Raw genomic sequence first — 23,472 nt, forward strand, 5'->3', positions numbered from 1 at the left:
GTTACATGTAAAGTTCGTACGTAGGAATGTACAAAAATTACCAAACAATGTTTTTTTTTTTTTTTTTTTTTTGTTTTTTGAGGTTCCTGGCTCATGAAAAGTCGAGAAATGCAATAAATCTATACAGCATTTTTTGATTGATTACCGTCATTTCCTTCTGCAGCAAAGTTATAAACATATGATACTAAGAAAGTAAAAATGTAAGATTGTTGTAAAATGTTCATGTTTATAATGAAAAATTAATTAGTGATGTTAAAATAAAATGAATAAAAATAAAACTATTGAGTAATATTATTTTTTTTTTAAATGTTGACTTAAAATAAATGTTGACTTAATAGTAAAATGAGACAATAAAATTAAAAAAAAATAAACATTCAACATGGTAATCGAACTGTTAAACGTTGTGTGATGTATAATTCTAAGAACTAAGTTTATAATTGTACTGATAAAAAATGTTATTGTCTATTAGCAGAAAAGATTTCGGGAGTAAAAAAATGCAAAAAAAAAATTATTGAAAATTGTATATTTATGACTTCGATTTAATTTAAAAAATATAAAAGCTACCTAGTATTATACTTTAAGATTAAACTATTTATTCGTACCATAATGTTTGTAATTATTTGATGTACAACTTAACATGACCTTATTAAAGAAATGCATTTCAGTTCAAAACTTAACAAACATACATTGGAAATTTTATTTCTGTAATACTTATTCCTTTACTATACTTTTTCCTTTATCAGAATAGATTTGTACGGTTTTACTGTTTCAAAAAATATAATATAGGTTCAACTAATTACTGTAAATTCAGATATGTCAATTTAAATTAGTTTTCTTGTTGTGATAAGCCGATCTGTTGTTTTTAGTTACTGAAAATTTAATTATTTTTTAATGCTTTAAACATTTATAACTGATCAATGTAATATTGATTCTTCACTAATAGATTTTTTTTTTTTTTTAATTCGTATGAAGGGAACATTGAATACTACTGATTTGTGCTAGCCAGAAAATCTGGAATGCGATTGTACAAATCTAATTAATAAGTTTTGATTGGTTAAAATTATTCTTCTTTTTTTCATAGTCTAAATATTAAAATTTTTAAACTATGGTAAGTGATTTTAAAAGATAAATAAAAATGTTCTCAATTAGTCCGAAATGATATTTTTTAATGTATATCCAAAAATGACCAGATTTATAATTCGATGATTCTATTTTTATTTTCTTTTAAAGGAAATTATTTTAATAGTTTTATTCTGTCTTCTACAGATAATATTAGTGGAGAATTTTTTAAACGAGGAAATTGTATTGTTTACATAAACTGTGAATATATTTTCATTTTATTATTGTTATCATTGATTTATATCGATTTGTTATAGTGTAATATATAATCTGATGTTATTCTGATATTCAACGTTTTTTTTTTACCTAATTTTCGAAAAAAAGTAGTTATTACTTTCACTCGCACGCTGGAGTGGCGGGTGAAATTGAATTTTCTTTACATTTTTGATACGATAATACTATTCACTTAAAATATTTATTTATTTAATTTACTAAGCATTTGGCAACGTTGATATTAATACAGTTGTATAAATTAAGTTTCCACTTACAAAAAATTTTAAAACGTGTAAATCCTAGTACTTTCGAAGATGTTACTCCATCTTCAGGGATTTTCTAAAAGATGTTAATTTAAATTCAAATCAATCGTTTTTAAATTAAACTATTATATTCATTACAGTCGGTCATCAAGAATAAAATTAATTCGTACGTCAGTAAGACAGTAACGTCATGTTTGCATTATGTTTGCGACTATTGTCTCTTCTGTCGACTATTACATCAAAGATAATAGTCGCAAACTACTTACAAACGTGACGTTACTGTCTTATTGACGTACGAATTAATTTTATTCTTGACGACCTACTATTGTGAACATAACAGTTTAATTTAAAAACGATTATTGATTTGAATTTAAATTAACATCGTTTTAGAAAATCCCTGAAGATCGAGTAACAGCTCCGTACTAGGAGTTACATTTTTTAAATTGTTGGTGTATATATATATATATATATATATATAAAATATAAACTCCTTATGTTTATATATATTGATAATATAAATAAAAAAGTATATATACTCTTGTATGTATATATATATATAAAATTAATGGCACGAAAACCTCTAGAAGTACTAGATATATCTCATTGAAGTTTTGAAATACTGTAATAATGTATGTGAAGTTCAGCATGTGAAAACTTGTTGAAGATTGGTTGAGTCGTTCTTCGTTCTTGGGTTACACTCAATTTAAGGTTGATAAGAGACAACATAATCTCAGTTTGAGGTTACGCTGACTGTGTAGTGGAGTATTTTGCATTCGCGCTTATAAAGTGAGTCACAGTGGTGAGTGAGTTGAAACTTTATGATTGTGTGTAAGGTCTACTCGTCAATCGAACGTATCTAGTGCGTTGTAGTCTAAAAATCAGTGAGTTTCTGATTTCGCTCTAACTGCGAAATAGTTAGGGGGTCGGAAACGATGTCGGTCTTCGTGCGCAAAACTGCACAAGATTTTTTATTTTTATTTTTATGAGAACATACAAGAAAATTATTGGAAATCGTAATATATAATTAATACAAAACCTCGAATTCCTAAAAGCTCATATTCAGAAATATATTTTCCTGAATTCCTTTTTTTATTTTCACTAATTTTCTGGTGTTTGCTTTTCCTTTGTGAAAACTAATCCTCATCAAATGGGTAGAATTTTTTTATTCTAAGTACAAATAAAATATTTTTCAAAAATAATGGAAGATTTTTTTTTTTAAAACTAAACTTTCATAAATTTAGGTATTTTCAACTCGGCACCAGATTAAGCCTTATTAATTTAGTGATTTTTATTAACTATTCTACAGACATTATAGAAATATCGAAAAACAAAGATTTGAAAGAGATTGTTTGCTTTTTATAGCGGTTTATTAAAAGTTATATTTTGATGTGTTGAACACATTCAACACATTTTGTAAATAGATTTATTTACACCACAGGGTAAATCTATTTACAAAAGTTGTTACTGTTTCAAATGAATGTTTGAAGCAATCCTTCAAATGCTTCTCTTTTTGTTTTAAAAACGGATAAAACTAATAAACCCGCAGAGCTACTGTACATTAAGCTGTTATTTATTCAAGATATTAAACGTTCAAGGTACCTTTGTAATCCTCTTTGACCTCTTTTTAAATTTTTTTTCAAGTTATAAAGCGGAACAAATTGATTTATTATTTATATTTAGTAGTATTGTAAATTCTTAAACTTTTAATCTTTATAATCTTTAAATTGATGCCCATTTTGTTAAACAAAAAATATTTTTTTTTGATAATAAAATTTTACGTGAAATGTTTTGCATAATTTATGTTTAAATTGTTTTATTTACAACTTCTTTGCTCTAAAAAATATATAAATAAAAGCTTTACTTTTCTAAATTTCTTACAAAGTGTTTAAAAGTGAGATATAGTTACATTTAAATTATTAAATAGAAATTTTTATTTTTATTTTTATTTATTAATTTTATTTTATTTTAATGAATCTGGTAAATCAAGCAATAAAGAGGTTAATAATGGGATTTTATCTACAGGTCACTAAATATTTCGTTGTACCATAAAACCAAGAATATTTATTTTCATAACAAAGTTTTTATTTTAATTCCAATTCTACATTTCTCTCAATGTTATAATAATTATTATTCGTTCTTGTTAATATTACTTTAACTATTGCGAACTAACTTTTCTCTCAGTAACAAAACTGCAAGATATGATAAGATATGTGATTAAAGAACTACTGATAACCACTTTATTATATAGACGTGGAAGTTAAGAGATATTAATCCCTATAGGTTATCGACAGTCTAGTAGTTCGAGTCTGTTATTAGGTTGCAACATCTCTCTAGTTACTAATAAATATTTACAGATTAGTTGCAGCTGTGATCTCTAGAGTGCACTGGAGATAACAAGCTAACAAGTTTATTTATAATTTTGTATTCAAATTAATTTGCTTTATTAATTTATTTAGGAAACATTTTAATTAATTATTTATTTGGTTTTAGAAGGATTTAATATTATTCAGTTTAAATTATCTAGTTAAGAAAATTGTTAATTTACTTTTAATTGATTTTAGATGAACATAATAGATTTAATCTAACATTACACAAAGTTTTAGTTCGGATTAACAAAACATTATTTATTTAAATAACAAGCATTATTGTTTTATCGTCAAATTAATTTAAAATAATGAATACAGTTAATACCGATTATGTAGTGAGTCACAGTGGTGAGCGAGTTGAAATTTGATGATTATGTGTAGGATATACTCATTAATCGAACGTATGTGGTACATTGTACTCTGAAAATCAGTGAGTTTCGGCAAGGCTGAACACTAGTAAGCAATTTTAAAAGATAATAATAATACAAAAATAATAAACCTTTTAATTAAAAAAAGTAATTTGCCTAATTAAAATTCTTATAGAACAGGCTGCAGTTTTATTACTTAATATCATAATCAGTCCATTGTTGATCAAACCCCCCCAAAAAAAAATCTTTGGCATTTGCGATCCCTGAGGTAATAAAACAATCTTATTAACAAAATAATTGAATTTCATAAAATATTTATTTCATAATCAGTTTCTATTTAGTGTATAAGGAGAAAAACTAATTTTATTTTTGATATGAAAACACTTGTTTCTTAATTTATGTTTTAAAATGTAATATATCTTTCGTATAATATTCCTGTTTCGTAACGTTTTGTAATAGTTGTAAGAGAGAAATTAATGAAATAAAGATATCTTATATATAATTGCGAAATTTCTGGATCTGTCTGTTTACAACAGCATCACGCGAGAACTAAACAAGCGATTGCTTTCAACTTATCAGGATAAATTTTTATTATCTCAGGAAATATTTTAAATCACAGATCGTGGCCCTATACTCCGGGCGATGTGTGTATATATATATATATATATATATATATATATATATATATGTGTGTGTGTGTGTGTGTGTGTGTGTGTGTGTGTGTGTGTGTGTGTGTGTGTGTGTGCGCACACACACACTTCTGTGTGTTACTTCATTATACTTCTTTCACCATGAAAACAAAAATATAATGAAGTAAAATGCCCTGTTCTTTTTTCTTTAATGAATATCTGTAAAATATTTGATACTGTCACAACCATGAGGATAATGAACGCGTCGGGGGCCCAAGGGGTGCAGCCCCATGACTAGGCAATCGGGTGAGCGAAGCGATCCCTGACCGGCTAGTTTTTAAATAATGTATGGTTTATCAATACATTGAGAAAGTTACAAGAGAGTTCAGTTTATAACGGAGACTAAAATACGACGATATCCTTGTCAAAAAAATTCCAAATCCGTACTTTTTTTCTTAATTTCTTAAAGTTACTGTGTAAAATTATATTTTGGGTAAAAAAACGAATTGAATAGTCCGTTCAGGTATATTAAATATTATTTAATATAAATACCTTTCTTTTCAAATATTAATTTAAACTAATTCCGATGGGCTAGTGGTAAAATATATTCAAAAAAGTTCACTTTTTAAATGAATGTATACACATACTTAAAAAAATGACTTTTCTTGCACCAAATAAAATACAACAAATATTACGAATTTTGATATTATTAACCAAATAAATATTATTGGTTATAATCTTTATTTTTATTTGTTACATGAATTGTTTGTTGCTTACGTAAAACCCTATTTATAGCATCTTGTTCTGTTAGTGATAAATGAAATCTTCCAACTCAAAATATTTGAATACGTAAGTTTCATGCAGTCAGTTTAATGTATGAAACTCCATTTATATTTTTTATTAGATTTGCACTAGATAAACGAACACATAAAGCATCTTTCAAAATATTTGCAGCAATTTTTGAAAATATTAAAAATCAATGATATAATTTTTATGAAATGCCGATCTCATAGTATTTCTTAGAGTGTGTAGTAATTACCGGTTATCAGAGCTCCACCGGCAGGATTTTCAACCGGAACCCATTTTTAACACATTCTAAGTGCCTTTAATACAGTTTGCAATGAAAAGTTTTGTAAGACTTTCCCGAACGAACATTCTTCTTATTATTAATATTACTAATCGGTCCGTTTAGCCGGAACCTGGACCTTCGGGGCTCAGATTAGCCCAGGTGAATCCCGAAGCCAACTTAGGGGCTCCTCGGAGCCTCCCGAGGCTAAGGGGCCTATTCCATAGCTGCAGAGCTCGCATGGCCTATGTCCAATTCTCCAGGGGGATCGGGGCCTTGGACATCCTAATAATAGCTTGCTTTGATCGCCATTCTCATCTACCCGGAGAGCTGCACCCCTGGAATCTCGCACTGTACGTTATCCTCATGATTATGAGAATAATACAGATAAATAATAATTGTAGTATTTAGGCTTCATAAAAACTAGAAAAAGAAACTAAATTACAAAAAAGAGAATTATAGTATCTATGGAAACTAAAGTACACACATCTTTGACGACGAAAAATGCATATATTATTTCTTTGCTGTGGTAGTAGAAATATAATAAAGAAGTAAAAGGATTTATGTATTCTTTCCTTCATGAATATATTTTTTTCACAGCGTCACTCTCCTTGGGGATCAAGAAATAATGAATATTTTTAATTTCTTAACCTTCAAGGGAGCTAGGACCTCGGTTTATGGCTTTAAACCTTCCCTAGATACGGAGGGGGTGGCATGGCGACCGAAACTATCACATGGAAGGTGTCTTCCCTAACGGGGTCAGTTCCCACGGGAAGTCCATTATTTTTAAACAGAAATTTATTTAATATTATTTTATTGAACGTAAATTTAATTCTATTATTTTTGTAATATTATTCATTTGAATCATTCAGTTTAAACCCAGTTCACACAGTGATAAAGACTGACGGTTCATTAATTCAATTCGTCTAAGTTTATGTTTTTTTAGAGATTTTTCATGATGAAATATATTTAAAAACCTCACCTAGAGAAGGTTGTTTCTTGGTATGCCAAGAAACATGGGTAATGATTTGGTTGCGATTGATGAAGTATTTATTTTGTTTATCCTGAACAAACAAAAAACCTTTTTCTCAAATATTTTACAGATATTCATTAAAGAAAAAAGAACAGGGCATTTTACTTTATATAGTAGTACAGATATAGATATAGATTACTGATCTCTTAATTATTAATTCATATCTAACAAAGGTACGCTACATATCTCGTGTTTCGACGATTCTTATGGAATCTTTTTTTTTCAATTATTAAAAAATTAATTTTTCCGCTATTTTGAGACCTTAATACTTGATTTGCAATCCTGAATCCGAAAGTAAAATCAAAATTCGAGAAAAAAATGTCCATAAACATATTATACACATATAAGTGTGTGTGTGTGTGTGTGTGTGTGTGTGTGTGTGTGTGTGTGTGTGTGTGTGTGTGTGTGTGTGTGTGTGTGTGTGTGTGTGTGTGTGTGTGTGTGTGTGTGTGTGTGTGTGTGTGTGTGTGTGTGTGTGTGTGTGTGTGTGTGTGTGTGTGTGTGTGTGTGTGTGTGTGTGTGTGTGTGAATTTATTGAATTCAACAACGAACTGTTTGTTCCTTAAAAATCTGATCGGATTAGATAAAAGAAAATATACTGTTATTTTCAAAATAAAGTTGCATATTGATATATTTTTTTTTGTGACGGTTATCCTTTCGCTCGCAAATTACTAAAATTTGCCAGAAACGTATTTTATTTACTTTTGACCAAGTAATATGTCATTATGAAACTTATTAATGCAGATAATTTGTAATATCACATAAGTCCTTAATAAGCAAGTATTATTTTTCCTTGATAAATATAATAAGTTTTTTCTTTATCAGACAATTAAAAAAGTAATTTTACTCTTTACAGTTAGTAAATGTTTGATTATTATTTAGGACTTAAATTATGTGTGTGTGTTCGTGCGTGCATGCGTGTGTTGTGTTATGTTTACAGACTAGTTGCATTAATGCATTCGAAACCTCATCCTCTTTTTGAAGTCTGTTAAAAATACTTATATTGAATCAAAAAATGTGTACAGTATGGTAGAATATGGATACTGGCGTCTATATTCCTTTGTTTAACAGTCAGAGAATCTTTAACCTGCAATCATGAAATCTAGTTAAGTAGCTTGTTTATTAGAGAGAATGATTGAATTAATCTTTCTTTTTTTTAATTGTTGTTAGAGTTTAACTATAAATATCTTATAATCAAAGAGTAAAAAGATTTACTGGAGTGTTTTAAAACCGTATCAATTTTATTAATGATCGGAAATAACCCCTTTGATGAAAAATATTGTTTGCAAAATGGGCAATCGTACTTCAAAAATTGATACCGTAAAATGGTTATTTTTTACTGTTTCTTCATCATATCTGTGTTATTTTTAAACGAAATCTGATGGAGACATTACATAGCTTCCTTGTTCGCGTATTAAATTACACGTACACATTTTTTTTTTTAAATTGAAGAGTACATAAAATTTTATTTCATTTATAACTTTGATATTTTATTATTATTATTATTATTATTATTATTATTATTATTATTATTATTGAATTATTATTTTTCGTAAATTTTATTTTTACTATCAGAGGTTAATTATTAATAAATAAATGTATTTAACTAAAAAAAAATTAAATAAAAAGAATATGAAGTCTGATTGGAATACCTTTCCCTTCTAAGATCAAAATGTCATTAATTAACATTTTATTTGGGTATAACTCTGGAACCAATGAAAATAAGTACCACCTATCATATATCGTTGAAAAGCTGTCAATGGGCTTTTTACTGCAGTTAAGAAAAAGTCCAAAATCCAAAACAATTTGCATTTTGGGCTTTTTTGGACAATTTTGGTCCAATCGGTTGCAATCAAAAAGGAAGGCGCATAACTAGATGTAACAGCAGATCCTAAATCCAAAATTTAACATTCTACGGCTATTCGTTTTTGAGTTATGCAAGATACATACTTACGTACAGACGTCATGTCGAAATTAGTCAAATTGGATTCAGAAATGGTTTTAATGGACATTTCCGTTGAAATCTGAAAACTAACATTTTTTGCCATTACAATACTTCCTTTACTTTGTACAAGAAAATAAAAATCATTTTTCCATAATGTAACAGTTATAATCTCCTTAAGTGAAAGAGAAAATGTAAAATTTTGTTTAAAAATTTGTGTTCAAATAACCCATTTTTTTTTAAATCTATTTATTTAATACTTTATGATGCCTTGGCAAAGTGATACATTTATAGAATTTTTATTGATCAGATCAAAGTATTTCAAACTGATATAGATATCAGTATTAAATGTATATATATATAAATAAAATGATGTATGTAAAAGTAATTTTCATTAAGGTAAGAGCTTAAATTATGTCATCGCATATGCCGTAAAAATTGACAGATGCCAGGGTTTTTCAATACATTCGTTTTGAAACAATTTTCTTTTTTTATAAAAAATGTTCAAACTTACAAATATCAATAGGCCTAAGTTTTTTCATAAGTCAGCGCAATTTTTGAAATTGCATAAGCAAAATTTTATCGTGAAAATCCAGTATTAAGTAGATTTTGTAGGTAAATAATAAGTTTTGTTTATTTCTTAAAAAAGTTTTGTTTTTATTTTTTGTTTAAAATGTTTTTTTTTTAATTTGTATTATTTTAACATAATTTATATTTAGTAATAATGCTATTTTATTTTAAGGCTAAGCCTTATTACGCATATTTACATTTAAAAATAAATTAAACATTCTCATTTCTACACATATAACCGGATTATGCGAAATTATCTCCATGCGCAATTGTCCCACAATCATTTGTGATGATAAATCTGCTGTAATATAAATTACGATAAAATCTATTCAACTATTAAAAATCTAACTAAGAAAATCCTTTAGGATAATCTAGAATAACCGATTGTAACTAATCAGCAATGCATTTAAACAGATTATCTCTCATATCCTGTATTCCATCCGTTTATTTCATCACCTAAAAATGCTATGAAATAATTTTTTTTTTGTAGAATAGTGTTAATAAATATTCGTTCATTTATTTGTTCTTTATTATTTTTACTATTTATATTTCTCGTATAAAGTAAATTTTTGGTTGAGGTTGTAAACACTGCCAACTTGCTACCTACACAGTCGCTATATATCACAATTAACAGTTATGTAAATATAAATAATAAAAGTTTTAAAGCAATACTGAATTTTCAAAAATACAGTGAAAAATGAGTTATTAAAGAAACTACGTTTTATTTTGTTTTTTTGAAGTAATTTACTGCTTTAACAAAAAAAAAATCTATGTCGAACAAGTATCTCTCAATTTTATATTTTTTAATTTTTACTTTATTCTCAAATAATTACAAAACGTTTAATTTAAACTAAATAAAACACCTAAAAAATTAATATATATTTTTTTACAGGTTTGTAAGAGAAGCAACAAGCTTCAACGTGGATATGCGTATCGGAATTCATACTGGAAACGTTTTATGTGGTGTATTAGGGTTACGTAAATGGCAATTTGATGTTTGGAGTGATGACGTTACATTGGCAAATCATATGGAGTCTGGAGGAGTTCCAGGGTAAGATGTCATATCCTCTATTTGAAATAATAACAAAAAGAAAAAAAAAATAACCTATTTATAAATATAACTGACTTTACTTTTCTGTAATAACAAACAAATATTTTTGTTAGTTATATTTCCGTTCTAATTTCGTCTTTTCTTAATTGAATTTAACGAAAAACGTAAATATTATTATATGAGTTTACATATAAGTGTATTCTCATAAGATGTACATTTTTAAAAGTTATTTAGAGGTGCTGACACAGTTATGATATTTTAAAATGTTTTAGTAAAATTTTTGATATTATGTTTATAAACAAACAACGCATGTAATTGCATTTAAAATTTTTCTGCTGTTTATTAATTTTATGTTGTTTTATTATTATTATTATTGTAGTTGTTTTGTTAATATCTTAATTACTAAAAATGGAATTAACATTTTGCTCTCTTTTTGTATGTTTACTCGTATATACAATATAGATTAGTTAATATTTCTGAAAATTTGAAAATATTTCTGAAAATTTATCCACAGCTTTTTTATCATATATCTAAAAACAATGTGAAACTAAAAACTGAAAAAAATTAAAATAACAGATACTGTTGATATAATGCCCTCATAATACTTCAGGTAGATTTAAGCACGATGCAGGAATGAAAATGGAAAAATATTTTAATCTTTCTTTTTCTTTTTAATTCTTTTAATAGTTAAATTAAAAACACTGCAGTACCTTACTGTGTATATATTTTACGTACCCATGTTTAAAAATTCTATAAATAATTTCCAAAAATTTATTCACCCATTTCGAAAAAAATAAGTTATTCAAGTTATTACTGTTTTAATACGATAATAAGTCATGCATTCAATCATCTGACTCAAATTTAAAGTCATATATTTATTTGTAATTCGTATTTCTAATGATCACAGATTAAATTTTTTTTTACTTGCATGAGGGTTCAAAATATATACGGTCTGAAACTTTAAAATCCAGTTTTTTTAAGATTTTCACAAAAATGATTAAAATTAAATGCATTTTCCTCTGACTACATATGATACAAACTAACTTAAATTTTATTGTATAATAATATAATTTCCATAAAATATGATAGTTCGTTTTTATAAAGTTAAATAATAGACAACAGTATCTTGATTATTAACAATTATAAATAAATTAACATCACTGAAATTTAAAACAAATCCCAACCCTACTAATATAATATAGTACTAGAGATTTTTGCCCTTTAGTTACAAGTTTGTACTGTCTCCTTTTGTAATGAAAATTAAGTAATTTTCATTATTTAAAAAAAGTTTTATTTAAAAAATCTGATATAGACACCCCATGACTTCCTTGTACGCCTATTAAATTACATATACACCTTTTTTCTGCACTTCATTTAAGCTTATTTCATATGAAATTGAGATACGATCCTCCAATTCTTTAATAAATTGTACAGTTACACAATTGTTGAAATATTAGTTTTTATTAACAACAAATATTTATATAATTATTAGTTCAACAATCTTACATGAAATATTAGGATAGAATAAAAGTCCCTTTATTACTTGTATAATTAAATCAGTATTATTCTTACCATCGTGAGTTGCTGATTAACAAACGTTTCAGATATCTGGAGTGTCGTATAAACAATAGTTAATAATAATAAACTATTCCGTTTACTCAACTCCTGAAAAAATTCTGTTTTTATTATTAGATTATTTGGTAAATAATCAAAAATGAAAAAAAAATCATACAGGAAAGCGAAAGATAACATGAAGAATATATCTCAAACAAAACGACAAGAAAATGGATATGAAGGGGAATAAAATGTTGAGAAAAAGGGAAGAATAAAAAAATTAAGAGAAGATGATAAATATAGAGAGGTAGAAAATGTTAAAACCAAAGAAAGAACAAGATTAAGATTAAGATTAAGAGAAGATGATAAATATAAAGAGGAAGAAAGTGTTAAGACGAAGAAAAGAATAAAGAGATTAAGAGAGGATGATGAATATAAAGAGAGAACAAATTTGAAAACTAGAGAACTGTCCACAAATTACTATCAGAAGAATTATATCAAACCAAAGAGCGATTAAATGATTGGCAACAAAAAACAAATAAACGAAATAATGATCAACTCCGACTTAAGGAGAATATTGTCTGATATATCAGAGGAGTAATGAACTAAAAAATAAGAATTTTTTGCAATTTATTAAAGATATATCGGCATATATGCCTCAGTGTATATGTTCTTGTGAGGGTCTGTTTTTCAGCCACTCTGCAGTTAACTTTAATGTAAATAAAATTAAACAGAAATTAAACTAGAAAATCCAGAAATAATACGATTCTAAATTATAATTTTCAATTAATATTAAATAATCAGATGTTTCACCAAATCTATTAGATATACACATATGTAATGCCTCTTAAATTACATTTGCACATTTTTAAAAGTACATAAAATTTTGTATAAAATAAAGTTCCACTTACCAACAATTTTAAAAGTATATATCCCAATACTTTCGGGGCTGTTACTCCATCATTAGGAATTTCTTAAATCTCCCTGATGATGAAGTAACGGCTCCGAAAGTACTTGGAAATTTACTTTTAAAATTGTTGGTAAGTGGAACTTTATTTTATACAACTGCATTAATACCAACGGTGCCAAATGCTTAGTAAATTAAATCTAAACGTAACATTTTATTTCACTAATATTTTTTTTTAATTTTTTTATCATTGGATTATTATTTATTGTAAAACGGTTTTTTTTTTAAATCATAGGTTAATAATTATTAAATCAATATATTTATATTAAAAAAATAAAAAATAAAAGTTAAAAAAAACAAAAGGAGATGAAGTCTGATTCAAACCGAGTGCCTTCCCTTTAAGATTCCGAAATATTACACTAATTAAAATTTTAATTTTAATTTCGATTGCAATCAAAAAGAGAGGTGGACAACTAGATGTTACAACAGTGCTAAATCCAAAATTTCAACATCCTATGACTAACAATTTTTAGTTATGCGAGATACATAAGTACGTACAGACATCAAGCCGAAACTAATCAAAATGGATTCAAGGATGGTTAAAATGGATATTTCCGTTGAAATATGAAAAACCGAAATGTTTCGCGGTCACAATACTACTTCCTTTACTTTGTACAAGGAAGTAAAAACATTACATATACGTATACATCTTTTAGTTACATCTTTCTTTGATATTTATTTGCTACAAAATAACGTACGTTATTAAGTTAAAATGTTAAGAATTAGTTTAATAAAAATTAAGTTAATACAACAAAAGAAACGAAGAAAAAAGTAATATAGAAATGGGCATTTAGGAACAACCTTGACCTTTGACTCAGTGAGGTCACACTCAACCACCTCTCCTACACATGTTAACACGCCATATTTGAACCCGCTCATCCACCACCTTGACCCCGCCGTATCACCGGCTTATCCTCGCATCTCGCTATCTTGATTTTCCCTACCACTCTCTTCTTATGGATATCGCATCCACCTAATAAGCTGTCAACAGAAACCTGCTTGATTAATCTCTGATAATATTCAAATTATAACCAAAAGTTTCACAGAGACATTCGTCCTAATCATCATTTTCAGTGTACGTCGTGACCTATATTTTATGATTTACTTTCTCGACTTCCGACTACATTTATTCATCGATTCAGTTCAAGTGAATTTTTTTCAAATATCATAGCAAGTCTTGAAAGAGAGTTTCACGTTTTGCCTCCATCTTCATCAAAGAATAAAATAAATCTGAACGTCACCAAAATGATCTGTACCAATTTAAAAAATATGTTTTGGGAGAAATACTCCCTCCATTATTGTTACATATTGTAAACCATTTCACAGTTTTGACTTAATAACTGTTATCTACATTCATAAAATACGGATTTTTTTACATAATCATCTACACATTAATCGTGGGAATCCAAAGTACGACAACATCAATTATAACTGTTTTTTGGTTTTGGTCACGTCCGAAGTAAGATATTTTTTATCTTTGATGTCAGTACATCGAAACGAATGAAGCCGATCGTCCTTCCTAGAAGTCTTTTGATATTATCTGCTATTTGTATATAAACCCATCCATATTGAAACAAGCGCTATGTAGTCCAAATTTCCTGCTTTTGCGGAGAGGACTGGTGTATATATTTGTGAAGTCGAGTTTAGGAGCAGATTCCGGTATCTCCTAAACATCTGCTTGCGATGTGGTTTCACAATAGGTGAAATCACATTGGTGATTTCACAATGACGTTAGCACAAATTTCCACAAATTGACATTTGATAGAGGTCTGCTGGAAGATCATTTAAGAGTGAAATCTTCTTCATCGACTACATTGTCAGGGTCATTCAACGTTTTTCTCTTGATTCTACAACCGGTGTGACATGCAGAGTAGAGTTTAAGAAAGAGTCCTTTACCATGTTTACGTGTACTACATTTACGTATTCGTCTGCCGAATTTGCTGTTTGCTTTCATGGTACTAATTGCTACCCTTACCTCAATCATTTCAACGATACCGACGTCAGATTACTTTACTTATTCTTTTCCAAGCTCTTTCTGCAATATTTTGTCCACTTCAGCCCTGTTCTTTGATTCTGAGTAATTAGAATATGTGATATCCTGCTCCTTGCACGCAGCGTCTAGCGGATTACCTCTTTTTAACTCCGGTCACCTCTTCAATCTCTCTTGAAGTTTGGTTCCTGATCCGCAATACTGGTAACCAGGTATGTGAAGTTCTACCGGCCGTAAAAATTGACACCTGTTTATTTATTTCTCATCCTTCTTTCTTAGGTAAATCATTCGCAGCGTTGTTTATGAGAAAAATTACAAACTGCTCCTTCTCTTTAAACTGTTACGCTCTCGGTACACGCATGCCATTTTATATAACTACCTTCATCGAGTTCTGAACCGACAATGGCAAAAAAAAATTAATTAGTTTCTTTTATTGTTACGATGTTAGTTTTCAGCTTTACCTAAAACACTCGCAAAATTACTTACTCTCATATACATATATATATATATATATATATATATATATATATATATATATACACGTGCTTAACCGGCGTCTTTTCAAGCCAACAACAATTTCAATCTTTCACAAAGCTGTTTCGGAACATTTAATGGAGCATTTAAGTAAACAGGTCTTATGATCTCATCGAAAACCATCGGCATTCTTATATATCAATTACGTTGTTCTGTGCCGAAACAACTTTCGTATTATATTCGAATACCAAAATTCAACATTCAGCATTTAGGACCAACATTCGATTTTATACTATCATATATCGAGTTCTGTGCTCTATGAGCATTTCTAATCATAAGAATCACTTTCTACTCTCTGAAGTATTCGTCAGCATTTACGTACGGACTTGATTCCTTCTTATTAAAGAACTCGTATAATCCCCGCGTGCCTTGGAATCTTGTCACCTGTAAATGTTACATCGTCTTAATTGAAATGAACAGATTTATCTCCGATTTTCAAATCATCCCCTTCGAAATGAATTCGGTAAACATTATCGTCGGTGTTATTTTTTACATCGCTTACAGCATCGAGCGTGTACTGCCTAGCCAGTTTACCTTCGAATTAATTCTTACCGCATGCTATAGCCTGCAGCTTTTCTGTCGATGTTTCAAGCGTCTCTTCTATCAAGCGTAACACTTGTAATGTATCCTTCCGTGAGGATATAAGTCTTTTAGACGAAAGCACAATCCTGCTCTGCTCCGGCATCTCTACATCAAAACAGCAGGAGATGTAAACTCTGGTTGATCAGTCTTATCAGTTTACATTCGCTCTTTCAACTCGGTCTACACATGTTTAATTACGACCTCTTTGGTGGGTTCAATCACTTTTTTATTTTTCTTTAGTTCATTACAACTAAATAATCGTCCGTTCTTACGTCATCATCATGTTAATATTACTTATCGTTATTTTTCATAGCGTGATGCGAATGGTCTACGGAATTGCAGATTCCATTTATTTTTTGCTTTCCCCTTTCGATCATCTCTTTGGTCGATATTTTCTCAACCAGTTGGTTGATCGGTTCGGTGATTTAAAGCTCTCCGCATATACCTGTTATCTTTCAGTCAAACCGAGCGGCAAACCGCTTATTTTCTCTTTATGTTCTTTCGAATCTTTGCTATCTCCTCGGTTATTCGCTCGTGAACCTCCACTGTGTACATAACGAAACATAATGATAGATAGAAGAACATCTTTTACCCATATAAGCGATAAAATCCAAGGTTGTTGGGGAGGGGTCAAGATGGAGGAGGGTCAGAAACAAGATACCTTCTTGTCATGGCGGTAGAAGGGTGATCTCGTGGCGTTGTAGGGTCAAAGGTCAAGGTTGTCATTAAATTCCTACTTCTATACTGCTAAAAATATAATCTTGTAATACGTGTTTATAAGTCATAAAAAATAGTTATTCCTTACCATTAAAATAATATTTTACATCAAGTTTTTGTTCAAATAGATATAAAATTTTGATAAATTAAGGTCACATGTGTTTTATATAAATAATATGATTACTATCAGTTAAAAATTACGAAGATAACTAAATAACTGGAATAAATTTTTAGGTTTTTTGTCGGGTCAAAAAATTCAAAGTTTTTCTAGAATTCATACTTACAAACTTACTATTGTATTTTATTGGGAGTGCGATATTATTAATGGAAATTGATATTTTTCAAGCTATAATTTTAGCGTAGAAAATGATGTATACTGTAATTGGATATGTTGTACCGAAATTTGTTTTTAATATTTAGCAATACAGTTTTTTTAATAGGAATAGAAAAAAGTTAACTTTTATCTTTATTGGAATCGTATGTTAATGTTGTATAATGAATGTAATAACCGTATTTATGCTTACAAAAAAGGGTTTAGTTCTTAAGTATTCAGTTTTAAAAAAAAGGAAACTGTGAAAAGTAATAAAATAAACTGTTTTAACTGGTACTAAACTAATTTATTATGTCTAAAAATTTTAGATTAATCATGTAAAAGATTAAATGTAAATAAAAGATCAACTATAGAATTTTTAGATGTTCTGCCATTTTCTAGATGCCAGTTATTATTTATATCAGCAAACATCATTCACATATGAATCCCTCTAGAATCATAACTCACGTCTCCTTGTTTCGAGTAATAAAAATAATTTTAGGATATTGCTCTAGTGGAATATGAATTTAAACCGATTATGAAACAAAACTCACTACATCTAATTGAAAGATAGACGAATATATCGCTTTGAAAACCGATGAAATTATTTTTGCTAAACATATAAATTTACCATATTATTAAAATAATTGTTGGTTTTACACACAGCTGATGGTTTTCTTAATCTGACATTCTTTAAAAATAAGATAGAAAAAACTTCTTTAAAACTAAAAAAACACTATATTTAAACCTTTAACTTATTTTAAGATTTTTTATTTTTTATTTTATTTTATCATATACACTTATTTCTTTTATCAATCATTTGTGCAATAAAATTATAAAAAGGGCCAATGACATTATTCATATATTAGTGCTAAAATATTATTCACCTTAAACAATAATTAGTTAAATTAATTTATATTAATTATACTATACAGTATATTAACTTGGTTAAACATTAAATTCAAAACTCACATTAACCAATTTTTTTAAATGCCTGCAATATCAATATCTTAATTATTGTTCTTAGTCCAGTGTTTTGCTATTGAAATATTTTGTTAGGATGCCTGAGGTAAATACAATAACTGGTATTAAGAATAAATATTAATCTAAATACCCTGTAGGTTTTTCTAAATTTCCGAGAAATCATGCTTTGAGAGAATGGGAATTTTTATTAATCGATATATATTTTTCGCTTCAGGTTATGTTTGCCATTACAAAAAAATGTTTATTTAAATTTGTCCAGAGTTAACCAAGCTATTTTGAAGCAAATAAAATTAGCAACAACCAAAATGCCTGTTAGGCGAGTTGAAGATAACAATTTTATAACAAGTCGTTATTAAGAAATATAACTAATAGCTATTAAGTTATATTAAATAACTAGCAATTAAGTTATTTAAATAATTTTAATAAAATTACATATTTTCCATTTAAAAATATTAAACACATATTTTACAATTTTTCTTTGCGTTATAAATTTTATAGAAGAAAGTTTCTCTCCAAATATTGTAAAAATACAAAAATAAATTAGTTTAAAAATATATTTTTATAAGACTTCTTCTAATATAAAATTATTTGATATTCTTATCAGTACTTTATTGAAATAAAATAATGATTTCATTTTTCAGTCGTGTGCATATCACAAAAGCAACGCTTCTTCAGCTAAATGATAGATTCTTAGTTGAACCAGGAGATGGGGACAAAAGAGAAGGTTATTTAGCCGATCATAAAGTTGAAACATTTCTTATTGTACCACCCGTTCCGGTAAGTATTTTTTTATAATCATTAGGTTAAGATAAATTACCAGAGATTACCATTTATCCATTATGAAGTGGAATTATTTCTTTTGGCTATGTAACCGATTTCGTCCTCCTTTTTTGCGGTCAGACAAAAATATTTTATTAGATATTTTGATCATAATATATACATACCCATACACACACAATACGTAAATACACACAGATTTTATTAAATTTCCCTGTTATAGTTGTTTTAAATAAAACTGCGTTAGAACATTAAATACTGTCTTTAATGTTAGTATCAGTATTTAATATTGATGATTGATAAATATAATAAGGATTTATATAAAATTATTCTTATCCTTATTCAAATCAAGTAATATTCAGCTAAATTAAAACAATATAAACGCTTTAATCATCATATATTTTTGTACGTTACCACAATATCATCCCATGTAATAAAGAAGCGTTGGATATCTGTTACCGCTAAACCTATTAAAACCAATATATATCAAATATGTCAACCTACATATAAATTTTGAATTTTTGTAATGTTCATTTGACTGAAGTATATATAATTAGTTAAAAATCAACATTTATAATTTTCAGAATTGTGCTAGTTTTTTTTTTTACGTTCAGAAAAAATAAAAATTTATTTTATGCTATTAGGATTATTATACGAATATATAATGATTCACAAACACTGTAACAAATTTTCAGGAAATGTGTTTTACTGGTGAAAATAAAAAAGAAAGTTTTTATATAAATATAGTTTTGGAAAGGCTCCGTTACCAAGTTTTGGCTGCGAAAGATTTTCCCTGATTTCTGCCCTTGAAGTAAAATTAAACCTGACTGTAATTCTTGCGACCCAAAGTAAGGAATAGTAAATTTAGTGGTTTTATATGAAATTTAAAAAAGTTCCGAAAATGTATTTTTAGTAGCTTTGAAAAAAAAAAATGGGGTAAGAAAAAAGAAGGGAACAAAAACACATTTTATGTTTGGCGTAAAATAATTTTGTTAAATGTGTAAAAAACACATACAACTTGTAGAGAATGTAATTCTGAGTAAAATTATTTGAATAAAGTCTACAGAAATTAAATAAAAAGTAAGAATTTTGAAATTTATTAAAAATAAAACATATCAAAATTTGATAGATTTTAACTAGGTATTAAAGGAAACAAAATTTTCAACATTAAATTAATTAACATCAGAGATTCATTTTAACCTTTTACATATAAAATTAATTAACATAAGATTAATTTTTTCTTTATCAACATCATAATTTAGATTTAATTGTTCAAATTTTAAGAAAATTCGTAATTCTGATCAAATCCTTTATCTAATAATAGAATGAAATAAAAGAAGCTTTGTAAAAGAGAATTTTTAAAAGCTAAAGGTATTTCACTGATTGTTAGAGAATCATTCTTTGAATAGCAGTTTCGTCATTTTGCTCAAGCGGCTTCCCAATACTTTAACAAAACCCGTTGTAGATAATACTGTAAATTCCTCTTATTCTATCCTTACCTTCTTACTTTTATACTTATAAAACTGCACACTCAGACGCGAATGTGTAATCAGTAATTTCTTTTTCAACAAAATAATTAAGATGATAGCATTATTTTTTTTATTATCCATGATTCGTTAAGTCGGATTACGTTAGATTAAAAACCTGCCTTTAACGATCTTTTAAAAGTAATGAAGCAGTTTTAATATCTGTAAAACAGTTTCTTTAGTTGTTATAAAACAACTGAGAAAAATCATTTGGATTTCTACATTTTTCTTTATCATATCGCCAAAAAAAATAATGTAAGAAATTTATACTTTCAACTTCACTGTTAAAATTCATATCTACTAAAAATATAAATGTTTGCTTTTTTATGAAATACTATTAAAGTTTTCTCTTTTGCGAAATTAAACTGAAAAGATTACTTAATAATGGTATGAGAAAATATATACGAGGAAAATTAAATCGTCTTTTTAAAACCTATTTAAAAAGTGGTGGTATAAAATTAAAAAATATATATATAAGTCTAAATTTAACTTCATTAAGTTCAGTTCCTGAGTTTATGAGGCTTGAATTCAACTCCTCGCTGGCAATGGAATTTTTATTTTTATTTTATTTCACAAGTAAAAGATTGCAACTCCTTTTCTACATCGAAATCAAAAGGTTAGTCAAATTTTTAACCAGTTAATAAAATAAATGAAATGTCCATATCTCATCACTGCTTCAAGAAAACGAGTTAATTTATCTTTATTTATTTATTCATTCGTTAGAGCAGTTTGTAAATTAAATTCACCAGTAATAAAAGGTGATTGCTATAACTCGTAAAACTTTAGAAAGCATAATACATAAAAGGTGAAGTATGGAAACGACTTCATATTTCAAAATTGAGGGGTACTGATAGGTGGAAACAATACGGAACTACATCGCTACAAAATTATTATTATATTGTGTGTGTATGTGTGTGTATGCGTGTTCGCGCGCACGCGCGTGAGACTTTTGTCCGCCATATTGGATCAAACTTTTTTTTTTTTTTAATAGGAAGATGGTCATGTAATATATGACTTTAATGTAAAATGTTACGAGAAAAACTATGGCGAAAACCATTTTTTGATAAATGACTTCGTTTTCGAGTTATAAGCAATTAAATTCCAAAAACGGAAAAATCGCGGTAGTAATAAAATGATTTACTTTTTATGATAAAAGTTATAAATTTAAAAAATTAAATAAAAATAAAAAATGTTAAATAAAAATATTTTTTAAATTTATTTTTATTTAAGTAATTTAGAACCAAACACATTTAACTAAATTTTAAAAATAATTATTGTGATAAATAAATTAAATAATATCAGATAAATAATAATATTCAACCCCACCCTGCAGTCAACTGAGCTTTCTAAACATTGACGAGTAACTACTTGTTCCAGAAGCTGAAATATTTAAATATTTTATGCTCTTCTTTTTATTATGCTTCTCTCATCAATGGCTGAAGAGCATTGTAGCAATTTCTTCTTGTAAAATAACGACGCGAACAATTATTACTTCTAGCCATTCCCGCAAAAATTGTTTTTTTATGCGTTTACTCATCTCACCTCACCTCCATTACATCCATTTAGACTGCTTAAAAATAAGATAGAATAAAAATAAGAAGAATTTGTTCCAATTAAACACATATTTACAAGTTAAAAAACAACTAAAAAAGAAATCGGTAAAAAATATTTTTAGGATATAATTTTTTATAATAATAATAATAATAATACAAATAGAGGGCGGGCGGGAAATGTTTATCCCTTTTCTCGGTTGTGAAACTGGGTTGAGGGGTTCCTGTGAGCTTTCTCTGCCAAAGTTTTGCGCCGTCTAGTGTGAGTCGGTCAATTTGGCTCTTGGCAGGGATTGTTCCATGGGTGAGAGTAGCCCTTACTACTAAGTGCAAGCCCTGAGATGTCGGTAACGCGGGTCAGTCAGTACCTGATTCCCCGGCCAGGTTTAGATCTGTGGGAGATGACTGACCCAGACAGTATCAATGATCTAGGGCACGCCCAACCGTCTCTCCTCCCGCACTTTGCGAGATATTAACTGACAGAACATAGGTTGTATGGAATCTTCTACTTCCACAACTTCCGTAGCACGTAAAAACCCTCGTCTTGAAGAGCCTTTGTCTTCGAAAGCGAAGAGGAGGAAAAGTGAAGAGTTCAACGATAAGGAAGAATGCAGAAATCTGGAAAAGAAGGTAACTAACTACTAAGTTTCGACTGAAGAATAGCGAATCAATAAGAAATTATTTAGTTATGAAGAAGAAAGACGGTGATCTCTCAAAATAGCTTTTTCGTGATATCTCGTGACATCACGGAAGCAGCTGGAGGACCGGTTAAAGAGACAAGAAGGACCGTGAGACTGTTTGTAGAAATTGTCAACGGTGTTCAATCGTTACGGCTTCTCAAAGCCAAGAAGACATTCGGTAGCTCCTCATAGTCACCTGAATACTTCAGAGGGTGTAATCCTGTACAAGGATTTGTTAAACTAAACTAAAGAAGAGGAAATTGTAGATGAACTTCAGGAACTAGGTGTTCTTGCGTGTCGCCGGGTAAACACACGACCCAACGGAGAATTTCTATCTCTGCGTCGCCATGTTAACTTTTAGTAAAACAAAGTGTCCAACGAAAATAAAAGCTGGATTTCACATTTGGATATACGTCCGTTTATCCCGACCTTTTTGTGTTGCTATGGCTGACAGAGATTCGGACTCACAGTGATATGTTGTACGAGGCAGCAAATATGTGTATGTGGTGAACCATTATATCTTTCCGGGCAGGGATCCTCCTGCCTGTATCAACGGTCATGGATACCACAATGTAATATCTAGGAATTTTTCTATTTACAAAAAAGAAGTAGCTGAACAAGGGATCAAAACAGTATAGAAAGTCAACTACTTTGGCGCAGGGAAAATTGTGCTTGCCAGAA

The 23,472-nt window shown here is 28.4% G+C and overlaps 1 protein-coding gene across 6 annotated transcripts in view; it reads left to right on the top strand.

Annotated features, from left to right (window-relative positions):
- The window catches only part of Ac76E (adenylate cyclase type 2 Ac76E), a 778,210-nt gene that overhangs the window by 634,689 nt on the left and 120,049 nt on the right, over nt 1-23,472 (top strand). For all 6 annotated transcript variants that reach the window (XM_075368679.1, XM_075368681.1, XM_075368680.1 and 3 more), the window contains 2 exons: nt 10,462-10,620; nt 18,900-19,035. In XM_075368679.1, the coding sequence (XP_075224794.1) occupies nt 10,462-10,620; nt 18,900-19,035 (295 nt within the window). The remainder of the gene's footprint in view (nt 1-10,461; nt 10,621-18,899; nt 19,036-23,472) is intronic.

This window comes from Lycorma delicatula, chromosome 6 (assembly GCF_047948215.1).
Source record: "Lycorma delicatula isolate Av1 chromosome 6, ASM4794821v1, whole genome shotgun sequence".
Lineage (NCBI taxonomy): Eukaryota > Metazoa > Arthropoda > Insecta > Hemiptera > Fulgoridae > Lycorma > Lycorma delicatula.